We start from the raw sequence: 12,787 nt of genomic DNA, 5'->3' as shown, positions 1-12,787 counted from the left end.
ACAGTAGCTTTAAATCTGACAATCATGAAAGTAATAGTAGCAGGGTTGCCTAAAACCGGCACCAAAACCATGAACAATGCTCTTCGCGTTCTTGGTTGTGACACAATCTACGATTATCCTGAAAATGCGTATTACCTAAACAAGGAATGGGTTAAAATATTCAAGAAAGGATCGAAGCCTGAAGAATTGAGGCGAATGTACGATGGCGTCGATGCAGTTATGGATACACCATGTTGTTTTTACTGGGAAGAACTTGCAGAAGCTTTTCCTGATGCTAAGGTAAAAAAAGGTCAAGTTTTACTCTGTGTGTTCGTCAACACCTATAGATGGCTGATGTACGGAACCAGTTTATCATAAACCCACTTTATTTCTTTTTGTAATGTAATTTTGTTTACGAATTTATGACCTTACAAAGCCGTAAAACCTTCGGGTACTTGTTTAGCTGGCAGAGTTGTTGCGTAAAGCTTGAGTATCAAGACACTGAATTGTCAGTGCACATTTAAAGTGTAAATTATGATGTTTTTACGCCTAAACAGGACTTAGAAACACAAAGCCAAAATATTTCAATCAGTTTATATTGTCTCTGAAAGGAATAGTAACATATATGTGTTGGCTTAATTATATGAATTCTAAGTTAAGCCTTAGCGTTTACTGAGAACATTTTAACATTTTGCAGATTATTTTAATGGAGAGGGATGAAGACAGATGGTACAAGAGCCTCTTGAAACAGGCTGAACAGTTAAATAGTAGTTGGTTGATATGGTGCATTCAGTGTTTTACATATTTTGGGATCAGAAGAGTAACCTACCGAAGGGGTGTTTGTAAGTATGCTGTCGTCAGTGTCCCAAGGTCCAATTCTCAAAAACCACAAACCCGTTCGCCAAAATTGTCCTAATAAAAGCAACTGAAAGTAAATTAAACCACATACCTAAAATGAGCCTAATTTTTTCGTGATTTAAGTGCTTAAGTGTCTAGATTTACCAGTAACATACCCCAAATAATTGACAACCCGCAACTCGAAGTCAAGAACCAGCCCAATTGGGCGTGAAAACCGCCACCCTGGCAACAGTGTGGAATTGATGATTTGAGTTGTTTTAACAGTGGCAGCACTAGCAGAATTATCTGGTTGGCCGACGGAAAGAATTAATCTTCACAACAAATGCACATTAAAGCGCCTGTTTCGACAACACGAACTTTACATAAAAGAGGTAACCATGCACAGTATACTTTTGTTTAGCGCTATGCAGTGGTGGGATTCAAATTTTTTGTCCGTCGGTTCTATCACAAAAGTCATATTTTTAGCCAGTAATGTTACAAAAAGTTCATTGACAGACCAGTAATACTACCCGGTTCGCTGATCTCATAAAATTTCGTCAGACGGTTGTATATAGAACCGGTGCGAACCGAATGAATCCCACCACTTGTGCTAGGTGCAATGACTTTTCAACAATGGCCGATATTAAAGTTAATTTTATCAGAACATTTACACCGAGTGAGCTCAGAGAGATACAAAAAACTTTTTCTTAACAGAAAGCACCAAAGGACAGACTCCTGATCTTCAAACTGACAGACGGTTGGAAACCATTATGCGAGTTCCTTAATGTTGATGTGCCAGAAATCCCATTCCCACACAAAAACAAGGGGGCAGAAATATTTGAAGAATACAGAAAGTCAAATGAAATCGTAAAATCGGTCGAACGACAATTTCTGATCAGCATGACTTTCTACGTAGCTCTGGCTGCGTTTATAGTTTACAAATGTTTAACTTGGTTTCATTGGTGAACCCAATGTATGGATAACCACAAGCAACTTACATTCAACATAAACCTGCTTTATACACCAAACCCAGTTGTATTTACAAATTGTACATTACATCTCATCACAAATTGTTGACAATTGCGTTTGCAACAAGAACTGGTTGTTATCATCAGATACACCAAAAATGATTTCGGGAAAATAAACAATTATATATTTTTGAAATAGCTCACAATAGCTGATTGTTACAAACTGCGACAGGAAATTAGTTAAAATGTTTGCTGACCGGCTGAATCGGTATGTCGTCTTCAATGGGCCTGGTGTACTGTGATTTATATATGAGTGTGTCGCGATCGCTGGTCTCCATCGACGCTGATCCCAGTTATGAATTTATGTACATCTTAACTAAATCAGAACAAAGTTTACCTTGCACAAGCAGTTTGTTTGCACAAGTTTCACCGCCATACTCAAGTCAATTTACTGGAAAAATTGTTCCTTCGATCACACCTGACAGGCGTTTTTTCATGACATGCTTTCAGGCATAATTTAAACTGTTACGTTACAGAATGTTGATATGTAAGAACTAAAAACTGACTCTCCGAACAAACGAATCGGTGTACGTTTAGTACATTAAATCAGCTGGCTTGATAAGTCATAACTATACACAGAAATGTTGGCACATTAACCAAGGAATGATACTGAGGAACGCCAGCAAACACATGACGCATTCAATTGCTTTGAACTCTAAACCCAGAATGTTAATCATTAATCTTCTGTGTCACGATCGAGTCGTTACAGGACAGTTGTTTCGTCTACAACAGCCTAAAATACGCTTCAGCTATAAATGCGACTTTGTACGTGAGTTAAGGTTTAGTGTATTTCGCTTGGTGTAAGAACACATGTCATGAACACTATGGCAGTGAAGCAATCGCCAAGCACAAAACAGCTGCGCAAGTTTGTAACGTTATGCGGTGCAAACAGGTGGAGGGCACATTTGGTCAATGTAATTGCAGCTTGGTATGGCGAAATAAAAACAATTAAGTTAGTCGTGGCTTTCATTTTGTACCATGAGTGCATTCACATGTATGATGCACTTCATGCTATGCAAAAATCCATGGATCCTATTCTGTGCAAAGTCAGAGCCACTGCCATTTTGTTTACGCCGATCTGCGATTGCTTAATAGAAAGTTGTTCTATATATTTGATTATCTACTATCAACCCCAATGTCTAGCAAATACTTGGTGCCAATTAGTAGGCCTATAGTAAGTTTGCATCGACCAAAGATTTGCTAAGGGGCGGTCCGCAAAACACTCCGCAGCCGGATTACGTTTATTGCCGTGATTTGGAACTTGACAATCCGTAACCTTTGCACTGAGCGCGAAGGTTAAACATTAAACGCGCTATGTTATAACACTGAGCCAAACTTGCCAAGTTTACGCACAATATTCAGATACTCTGAGAGCATTTGCTTCAGTGGTTCTCAACCTTTTTATAGTCGGGGCCAAATGGTAGATTTTAAGTGTGTAATGAGCCGCAAAAAACGAGACCTCAAAAAATAACTAAAGAATATTACCTTGAAAGCTAACGTAGCAATGTTTAGTGGGAGCCGCGAAATAAGTAGTTGGGAGCCGCATGCGGCCCAGAGAGACAATCATACTCAGTTAAGTAGAAACAAATTTGACACACGCAAAATATAGAATAGAAAGATTCTTAACAATGTATCTCGCCTTAAACTGTCTTACGCTTCAGTGTCATTCTGTACAGGCAGGTATAGCTTTAAATCTGACAATCATGAAAGTAATAGTAGCAGGGTTGCCTAAAACCGGCACCAAAACCATGAACACTGCTCTTCGCGTTCTCGGCTGTAAAACAATCTACGACTATCCTGAAAATTCGTATTATCTGTACAAGGAATGGGTTAAAATATTTAAAGAAGGGCCAAAGTTAGAACAATTGAGACGAATGTACGATGGCGTCGATGCAGTTGTGGATGCCCCATGTTGTTATTACTGGGAAGAACTTGCAGAAGCTTTTCCTGCAGCGAAGGTATACAGGGCTGCTTTTATTATTTCTTTTTTACCTGTGTGTCCGTCAACACCTATAACTTAGATGGCTAATCTACAAAACCAGTTTCTCATCAACCCACTTAAAATTTTTTAGTAAGTAAATGTTTTTACGAGTTTATGAACTTACAAAACCGAAAATCCTTCACAACCTTCAACACCTGGATTAGAACCCGCAACCTTGCAACTACTTTTAATAAACAGCGATGTATATTCGAACTCTCCGGGTTGAAAATATTGTACTTGGTTGAACGGGCCGACTGGTGTTAACGAGATGAAAACGTTTTAAACTTGTTTAATTGTTTAGCTGGTTTATCAAGACTTTGAAGGGTAAGTTATTGATTAAGAGCGCAATTAATGTTAATTACGTCTTAATAGGACGTAGAAAACTATGCATGACAGAAACAGTATTATCCCTAAAAGGAATAGTAGTATATATGTGTTGGCGTTTACTATGAATATTTTAACATTTTGCAGATTATTTTAATGGAGAGAGATGAAGACAGATGGTACAAAAGCGTCGTGAAACAGGCTGAAGAGTTGAACAGTAGCTGGGTGTTATGGTGCATTCAGAGTTTTACATATTTGGGGATTACAAGGATAAGCTACCGAAGGGGTGTTTGTAAGTATGCAGTTGTCAGGTCCAGCAATTCTCAAAACTGCAAATCTGATCGCTGAAACTAGACCAAAATGTAACTGCAAAGTAAATTATTAACAAAGCAATTTCATTTAACTGCTTGCAAAGACGCATGCATGTCAAGATGTATTTGACATCGCAAAAATATGACTTTCTCGACAACCCGCCCCCCAAAAACGCAACCCTCAATCATCGGTATCAACCGCTACTCCAGCCTATGTCAAAAACCATCCTAATTGGGCGTGAAAACCGCTCCCTTAAAAACACTGGCTGCTATCGACGCGGTTTTTTTTGAATTGTTGATTTGACTTTTTTCCGGACAGTTACACCAATAGCAGAGCGACCGGGTTGGCCGATGAATAGAATTGAAGTTCGCAACAAATGCACATTGAAGCGCCTGTTCCGACAACACAAACTTTACATAAATGAGGTAAATATATTTAGCAGACTTTTGTCTAAAGAGCGTTCAACAATTTCTCATGTTAAAAATAATTTTATCAAAAAAAGATAAAAATTTACTTTAATTATGTCACCAAAGAAAGTTCTAAAGTTGTTTAACATCTGTGTACTAAAATTTTGTACTGCCACTGTGAGAATAGTTACCAACACCAAGTGGGTTTAAAACAGTGTCTTAACAGAAAGCTACAAAGGACAGACTCCTGATCTACAAAGTGACAGACGGTTGGAAACCATTATGCGAGTTCCTTAATATTGATGTTCCAGAAATTCCATTCCCACACAAAAACAAGGGGGCAGAAATATTTGAAGAATACAGAAAATCAAACGAAATTATCAAAGCGTCTGAACGGCAGTTTCTGATTAGCATGACTTTCTACGTAGCTCTGGCTGCGTTTATTGTTTACAAATGTTTAACTTGGTTTTGACTAGTGAATCGGGTGTATGGTCAACCACAGTCACACTCCACATAAAACCATGTTATATACTATATCGTATTGCATGTACAAATTGTAAATCACATGTTTTCATCTCACAAATTGTCTGATAATTGTTTGACTGGTTTAAGTTTGTACTACAAAATTAAGTTGCTTTTTTCTGTACAATTGTGAAAAACTTTCATCTGTAAAACTCAAACTGCAATTCACATATTTTACTTTATAATAAATTCATATTTTATCATGCATTATTGCTTTTTTTTTCATTGACAAATTAGTTTTGTTAGCTCTCGTTAGAAGTTAGATTCTATTCATCACAGAGGTTTTGGCAAAGATGGCCGATCAGCTCATCCGCTATTCGATCGCCAATCCCTTCCACATTTTCATCAGCAATAAACACGTGGTCCTCCTCTCCAGCAATATCAAGCAGCTGTTGCATGTTGGGTTTGTTCTCGGCTGTTTTTAAAAACACCGAATATATCTGCAACAAAAATCCGCATTCAGTTTTTTAGCATAACTGTTTTTAGACTTTGTATTCATTTTGTGAATTCCTTAAAGCAAAAATACCGACATACAACTAATACACGCTAATATACTTCAAGGCTATGAGAAGCGTCATAAACAGATGGTTTTTACTGAACGGCCCAAAACTATAAGTTGGGCCTAACTTCCACACTTTGGCTTATTTCGGCTTTGTTTCAAAAGAACCGGTCAGGGATTCGATTCCTTCCTAAAAGAGTCGGTCAGGAATTTGAATCCCCTTAAGATCTCAGCAGAGTCGGTCAGGGATTCGAATCTTCTTAAGTTTCTAGAACAACTCCATCAATGAACTTACAATGACCCCGCCATCTCTGAGCGATTTTGAAATCTCTTTTACGTCATCGGTGGAGTCGGATTCGGTGGTTACCAAGACAACGTCGGCGTGAGCCAAATCCCAGTGGTCGTTCACCAGCACGTGATCTCTGACGTATTTGAGGGCGAAGCCCGTGTTGACCATTCCCGAGTCTGGAAATATTAAAGCTTTGGCAACATACTTACAAGTGGTTACACAAAGTCGGGCCAAGTATTTTAATTTTAAATGGAAAATTTAAATTGGAAAACGTTTTTTACGCCTGTTTTAATGCCTAAGATTATATTTGAATACAATACTTGATGATACAGTGAAATATAAATATATCTATACACAATAAACGGTTGATGACTTCAGACTTGTAAAGCTTATAGTCTCTTTTTTAACACCATCACATATAGGAATTTCATTATATCAAGGCCACAGATTTTTTAGCTGAAACTAACGTAGGTTTTTGAATTCTTAAACCAGCATCATATAGAGAAAAATAGGAGTTTCGATGAGTTTAAGTGAGTTATGTGTTGTGACCAAATAACATTAAAACCAGGGATTTAAAAGTACAAGATGCTGGAATTAAAACCTGGAGGCAGAAGTTTAAGTCGTTTACGAAGCTCCAAAAAGTTGACGCTCTGCCAATCAGCTCTTAAATTGAAACCAACATATTGGTGAATAATATCACTGTAAACGACCCTGGCCACACGAATATCTTCCCCGTCACTTTGCCTTAATCTGTAACAGATTATGGGAGCAAGTTTATAAACCTATAATAACATTCTCTATATAGGCTGCATTAACAATTCTAGTTATTGGTACAATACAGGTTTTAGACTAGAAAATATAGTAACTGCGAATAAGGTAGAGCTTCACAACCTTTTACCATCATCACATTGACAAAAAATATATATATTTCCCGCAAATTGCATTTGTTGTATAACAAAAACGGCCAACAAAGTTTACAAAACTTGTCAGTAATGTAATTTGGACAGGACGTTGTTGGTCCAGGGTTGGGTTTAAGTTAAATGAAAAAGGACTTAATTTGGCGTGACTCCAACTTGGCCTTATATGTTTCATAACCTCTCGGTTTTGGTCCCAGTTTCAGACATTCAAAAGCTAAGGTTCAAACCATGTGAAAAACACAACAACACAGGGTTTTTAGTCGGGTTCAGGCCAGGTTCGCGCTTAGGTTTCTTAAAAAATGGGATTGATTCGGAACTGACTTTACACTCAGTCCGACTTTGCACGTTGTTCTAGAGTTCTAGACCAATAGTCTATTATTGTTTTTCCCGAGGCTTCAATGTATATAGGGATCCATTGGCACGTCTATGTAACTTTCGGGCCTAAACGAGCTTCTCAAAAACGATTTGGGTTCGGAAAGGGTTTAGGCTCCGATTTCAGACCCGTTTACAACTCTGCAAGATCACAAACCATAACCTGAAAAAACTTTGCAGCAGAGTTTTTCTGACCAACTCAACTTGTTCTCTGCTTCTTCGGGAAAATATCCAAACCAGATCAAAGGGAATGTAAGGTGGACACTGTCCTGTGGTCACAAAAAAACTGTAGTGATAAAGTGGTTAAGAGAGAACAATTAACGTTTTTTTAGCGAAACCTTACTGGCTGCAATTAAACTTAGCTTACAATGGCATTTTTGTAATGACATGAATACAGATGCTAGATCCAGATAATATAACAATCGTCGTTCAACAATGGGTTTACTTGCTATAAACCCGAAAAGAAGATACATAGGGCACCTTTGCATATGTATGGACATGCCTCCTTCTCAAGTTTTATTCAGGGCCTCATGCAACTGAGCCTGCCGCTGCCACAAACATACAAAATACGAACTTGAGCAACAAGGTGGTTTGAGCGTCCATTCCCCGTTTCCCGTACATTGAGATGTTGAATGACCCGCCGGATTGAGATAAAAGCCGGAATCAGTACAACTGAACAGACATTTTGATCCAACTTTGTTTCCATTCGTGCAAAACATTCTTCCATGTTTAAGTTTGGGTCCAACAGCGCTACAAGTGTTCGAAGTCATTTTGGCTATTATGAAAAACAACGACAAAATGGTAACGCATAAAAACTTGACAATTGACAATCAAATATATACATCACCTTTACACATTTCATTGACATTGCAAGAATCCTTGTCTCAACAACAAGTACAAACCGAAGAACGAAAGTTGTCATTGCATTGGTTGTTTCCACCGTACTTGTCCCAATTCTGAAACACAGAGTTTGAAAATACGTTCCAAGCAGGTTAAACTGACAGTGTTGCTAGCCAAAGTTTGTATGTTTCGCAGGTATTCTAGGTCTTGGTGTATGTCTTTTAATGCAACATTTATGACACAAACTTTTCACTTACTTGTTCATCACTAGAGCAAGATTGTTTCTGTTTACATTGTTTCCAATTTCTGTGAACCATAAAATATCTACGAACCACTGTTGAACAAACGTCCTGTGAATGTACACTTTCAACAAAACTTAACACATTTTTTTGGATATGTAACAAAAATAACGATACCATGTGCAAATCCAACGACTGCAGTAACTACAAATATTTGTAGAAACATCTTTCTGGTTTCAATTTCACTTTGACCGGTCAAAATGCGATTTTCGGTCAGTGTCAAACCTTTTTGTGCCAATGTTACGCCCCAGGGGTTTATACTTCAGCAGAAAATTTAGCTCTTCTCACCTTTCCGTTTAATCAATGTCACGGAAGTATGTTTTACGCCGCTGGGCGAAACCTAACTTTAATTCGCTGAACTGATAATGACAGCTAAATGCAAACAATTTACACGTTTGAAAAATTGCTTTGCCTGTATTTTGTAGATGTAAAAGTTCGGGAAATAAAAAGCAGAGGAGTTGCTATTCATTCTAATCATCACAGAGGTTTTGGCAAAGATGGCCGATCAGCTCATCCGCTATTCGATCGCCAATCCCTTCCACATTTTCATCAGCAATAAACACGTGCTCCTCCTCTCCAGCAATATCAAGTAACTCCTGCATGTTGGGTTTGTTCTCGCTGGTTTTCAGAAACACCGAATACATCTGGAACATATATAATCGCATTCAGTTTTCTTTAAAAAAAATGAATGTTGTATTTGCTGAAATTTTTAAATAATAGGAATCGCAATGGTTGCCGGGAGACAAATTTGCAAGCGTGGTCAATTTTTGCCATGCAGACATCGTCGCTTATTTAGACATTCACCAACTTTCTCTGTTTTACTTCTTTTTAAAATACTTCTTTAATCTTTCTGACAGAATATGTTAACTTTGAGATACAAACATCGTTAAACTGGCCTGTTTGTATATTCACTGACTTTGTCTCTTTCACTTCATCTTAATTATCAGCATTTTCGACAAAATGTTAACTTTGCGATACTAAAATTCGAGGGGGAAGGCAGTGCCTCCTCTTGTCCCTACGTCTTGGCGCCTTTGGTGACCGCCCAATAGTAGTGATAAACGGCTAAAACACCCTCATCATAAGTTAATGCTCTTGAACGGCTCCACAAATGAATGAGCTCACAATGATCCCGTCATCCCTGAGTGACCTCGAAATCTCTTTTACGTCATCGGTGGAGTCGGATTCGGTTGTTACCAAGACAACGTCGGCGTGAGCCAAATCCCAGTGATCCTTGACCAGCACGTGATCTCTGACGTATTTGAGAGCGCCCCCTGTGTTGACCATTCCTGAGTCTGTGGATAAATTAAGGTTTTGAGTTGCTATAAGCGGTTTTTATTTTGTAAAAGTTCTTCAGTATCTTGTTTTATTCCACCAAGGTCGATCAGGCTTTTGCAACCGAATCTAATTTAGTTTTTTTATGTAAATATTTTAACACATGGAAACCTGGGGGCAGAAACTGAAATCTTCTTCGAAATTGCGAAAAGTCGATGCTTTGCCAATCTGACCTCAAGTTGAAACTAAGGTTTTGGTGAATGACGTCGCTGTAAATGAGACGAGCCAATCGAAAATCTTCCCCGTCACTTTCTCTTAATCTGCAAAATATTATAAGTTGAGTTGAGTTTATTTCACCGGGCAAAATCGTAGCTGCACAATTGTGCTAAAATATTCACCAAGTCGGAAATAGCTGCGCAATGTTAAGACGTTAAAAAGCGCGACAAAGTTGAGGGCACAACTAATGGATCATGATTAAACGGGATGCAACTACACATTGTGGAAGCAATTGTGTGAAATATAAAAACACAATTAACTATTTCAGGTGTTAAAAACGTAAAAAAGGTCTAACAGATGGTTCCCAACCTTTTTGTGATTACAGACGCTTGTTATAAATTTACTAAATTTGTGATTCCCATTTCCCATCAGCTTAAAAGTTATATATAAGTAATCTTACTTAACGTATCACAGCTGTAGGTTAAGCCAGGATATTCGAGTCAGGTTCGGACGTAATTTAAAAGTTTAAATAAAAGGGCCATTGTCCCATTATGGCCGTAGTTCCACCTTGATCATTTTACACAACACTATACAATACGGCGTCGCTGCAGCGCGTTCAGCCATCATCCACCAATTCCAATGATTTGCGCTCCATAACGTTTCAACGTTGCGCAGCTATTTCCGGCTTAGTGATTGTTTTAGTGCTATTTGGTCGGTATGTGTTCTTTCAACAAGCAAATAAACTAAGCTCAACGTTTCTGGCCTAATTCAGGTTTTATCAACAAATTTTGGCCTTTAAACTTAAACCGGTTTCTGCCCTATTTTTCTGATCTGATTGATCTAACAAAAAAAACCTTACAAATTATCACCTGCGAAAACTTTTCGTCAGTGTCCTTTGCACCAATCTGACATTCCCTCTGCTTCTTCTGGACATTATCCAAACCAAATCAAAGGGAATGTAAGGTGGACACTTTCCTGTAGTTACAACAGATATGTTTACTAATGTGTTTTGCAAAAGAAATATTCATGTCGTTGCGAACGTGTTGAAGGCAACCCAAGCTAACTTGCAATAGCATTCCTTCATCTGGTTAATAAAGAATTGAGTATCTTTGTGTGTAAAAAAATCAATTAAAAATGGTTTGTGTTTCAGAAAAGTTTAGGAAAGAATCGTGTTTGCTGCAAAACTTTCGTGCAGTAAAACAAGCCGAGTTACTTTACCGTAAAGTTGAATAAAGATCTGGGTATCTAGGTTTAGGAATTAAAAAAATATTTTGTGAAAAAATCAGCTACTGTCTCCAACTAAAAATATTCGTTTTCTCACTTGGCGCTTGCTATAAACGCCGACAGATGATAAGTTTATTGTTATTATATCATATCGAAACTCCATCAATCTGTAATATATATAAATTCCTATGCCCTAACCCAGAGGCCACAGGTTCCCATTTTTAATCTTGAAGGGAGGAATTAGTTTCATTTGTACTTTGTGGTTTGTAAATAGACACCTTAGCCTTGGAAATATAACCAGTGAAGTTGATAAGAGCCAATTTTCAAGGATCTTTGTATGGTTTAGCATCCACTATGTAATCTATTTGGGAGGAATTAAAATGTTTTGAATTGTTGAGTGAGGAATTGGTTGATAAACGTTGGGAACCACTGCACTTACGGGTAAAAACTTTTTCACAAATATAAAATACTAACTTGAGCAACAAGGTGGTTTGAGCGTCCATTCCCCGTTTCCCATACATTGAGATGTTGAATGACCCGCCGGATTGAGATAGAAGCCGAAATCAGTACAACTGAACAGACATTTTGATCCAACTTTGTTTCCATTCGTGCAAATCATTCTTCCATGATTGAGTTTGGGTCCAACAGAGCTGCAAGGGTTAGAAGCAGCCACATCTAGTAGGTCAAAAAACACTTTATAATTATGTGAAAAATTTGACATTTGAAACATAAACATTACCTTTACACATTTCATTGATATTACAAGAATCCTTTTCGCAACAGCAAGTGCAAACTGATGAACGAAAGTTGTCATTGCATTGGTTGTTTCCACCAAACTTGTCCCAGTTCTTAAAATAAAGATTTTAAGCTATCTTTGTTAAAGTAAATGTGGCACAAACTTTTCACTTACTTGTTCACGATCACTCGAGCAAGATTGTTTCTGTTTACATTGTTTCCAAATTCTATGAACCATAAAATATCTACGAACCACTGTTGAACAAACGTCCTATGAATGCAATCTTCATTAACACTCAATAGGTTTCAACCAAGCTTTCAACAGTTTTATCATCCAAACCTCTTTTGAGCTGCAAGTTACCAACTCTCCAGTTTTCTGACATTCCTTGAAGCTGTTTGCCGAACATTGCCAACATTCCAAACCTAAAATGTATGAACGCGTTTTTATCAAAGACTTCATACATTGCAAAACAATAACAGCAATACCTTGTGCAAATCCAATTACTGAAGTAACTAGAACTAATCGTAGTATCATATTCGTAGTATCTCTCGTAGCGACTTCTGTTTCATCGAACAAAGTGCAATTTTCGGTCAGTGTCGAACGGTTTTGTGTCAATGTTCGGCCCTGGGGGGTTTTGATAGTTGACGATTTATTCTCAGCTTAATCAAACACACGGAAGCATGTTCCTGCGCCGCAGGGCGGATCTGACTTGAACTTGTTGAAATGATAATGA

General features: G+C 37.9%; 3 protein-coding genes across 3 annotated transcripts; 2 read left to right on the top strand and 1 right to left on the bottom strand.

The window, feature by feature from the left end:
• The first annotated feature begins 24 nt into the window (after positions 1-24).
• LOC145205614 (uncharacterized) lies at positions 25-1,782 on the top strand. Its single transcript, XM_080078347.1, has 4 exons — positions 25-279; positions 677-821; positions 1,102-1,208; positions 1,531-1,782. Exons 1-4 carry the CDS (start codon positions 25-27, stop codon positions 1,780-1,782), a joined length of 759 nt encoding a protein of 252 aa, XP_079934473.1.
• Positions 1,783-3,547: 1,765 nt separating this feature from the next.
• On the top strand, positions 3,548-5,340 carry LOC145205613 (uncharacterized). The gene is made up of 4 exons (XM_080078346.1): positions 3,548-3,802; positions 4,297-4,441; positions 4,780-4,886; positions 5,095-5,340. The coding sequence occupies exons 1-4, from the start codon at positions 3,548-3,550 to the stop codon at positions 5,338-5,340; spliced, it is 753 nt and encodes a 250-aa protein (XP_079934472.1).
• A 3,660-nt stretch (positions 5,341-9,000) lies between these two features.
• Positions 9,001-12,758, bottom strand: LOC145204849 (uncharacterized). Its single transcript, XM_080077452.1, has 9 exons — positions 12,540-12,758; positions 12,394-12,476; positions 12,229-12,324; positions 12,058-12,166; positions 11,793-11,993; positions 10,964-11,069; positions 10,050-10,198; positions 9,729-9,898; positions 9,001-9,250 (listed from the first exon to the last, which is right to left on the bottom strand). Exons 1-9 carry the CDS (start codon positions 12,586-12,588, stop codon positions 9,077-9,079), a joined length of 1,137 nt encoding a protein of 378 aa, XP_079933578.1. The 5' UTR covers positions 12,589-12,758; the 3' UTR covers positions 9,001-9,076.
• Between the last annotated feature and the right edge of the window lie 29 nt (positions 12,759-12,787).

The sequence above is a fragment of the Phallusia mammillata genome, chromosome 8 (genome assembly GCF_965637545.1).
Source record: "Phallusia mammillata chromosome 8, kaPhaMamm4.hap1.1, whole genome shotgun sequence".
In the NCBI taxonomy this organism is placed as follows: domain Eukaryota; kingdom Metazoa; phylum Chordata; class Ascidiacea; order Phlebobranchia; family Ascidiidae; genus Phallusia; species Phallusia mammillata.
The sequence above is the reverse complement of the archived record's forward strand: the minus strand, read 5'-3'. Positions and strand labels throughout refer to the sequence as shown.

Excerpts from the sequence above, each read along its gene's own strand:
- LOC145205613 (XM_080078346.1), top strand. The coding sequence starts at position 3,548 with ATGAAAGTAATAGTAGCAGGGTTGCCTAAAACCGGCACCAAAACCATG. Across the intron at positions 3,803-4,296 it reads AAGCTTTTCCTGCAGCGAAG|ATTATTTTAATGGAGAGAGA; the intron begins GTATACAGGGCT and ends AACATTTTGCAG. Across the intron at positions 4,887-5,094 it reads ACAAACTTTACATAAATGAG|AAAGCTACAAAGGACAGACT; the intron begins GTAAATATATTT and ends GTGTCTTAACAG.
- LOC145204849 (XM_080077452.1), bottom strand. The coding sequence starts at position 12,588 with ATGATACTACGATTAGTTCTAGTTACTTCAGTAATTGGATTTGCACAA. Across the intron at positions 11,994-12,057 it reads TATCAATGAAATGTGTAAAG|ATGTGGCTGCTTCTAACCCT; the intron begins GTAATGTTTATG and ends TTGACCTACTAG. Across the intron at positions 10,199-10,963 it reads CTGACGAAAAGTTTTCGCAG|ATTAAGAGAAAGTGACGGGG; the intron begins GTGATAATTTGT and ends AATATTTTGCAG.
- LOC145205614 (XM_080078347.1), top strand. The coding sequence starts at position 25 with ATGAAAGTAATAGTAGCAGGGTTGCCTAAAACCGGCACCAAAACCATG. Across the intron at positions 280-676 it reads AAGCTTTTCCTGATGCTAAG|ATTATTTTAATGGAGAGGGA; the intron begins GTAAAAAAAGGT and ends AACATTTTGCAG. Across the intron at positions 822-1,101 it reads AACCTACCGAAGGGGTGTTT|TGGCAGCACTAGCAGAATTA; the intron begins GTAAGTATGCTG and ends TTGTTTTAACAG.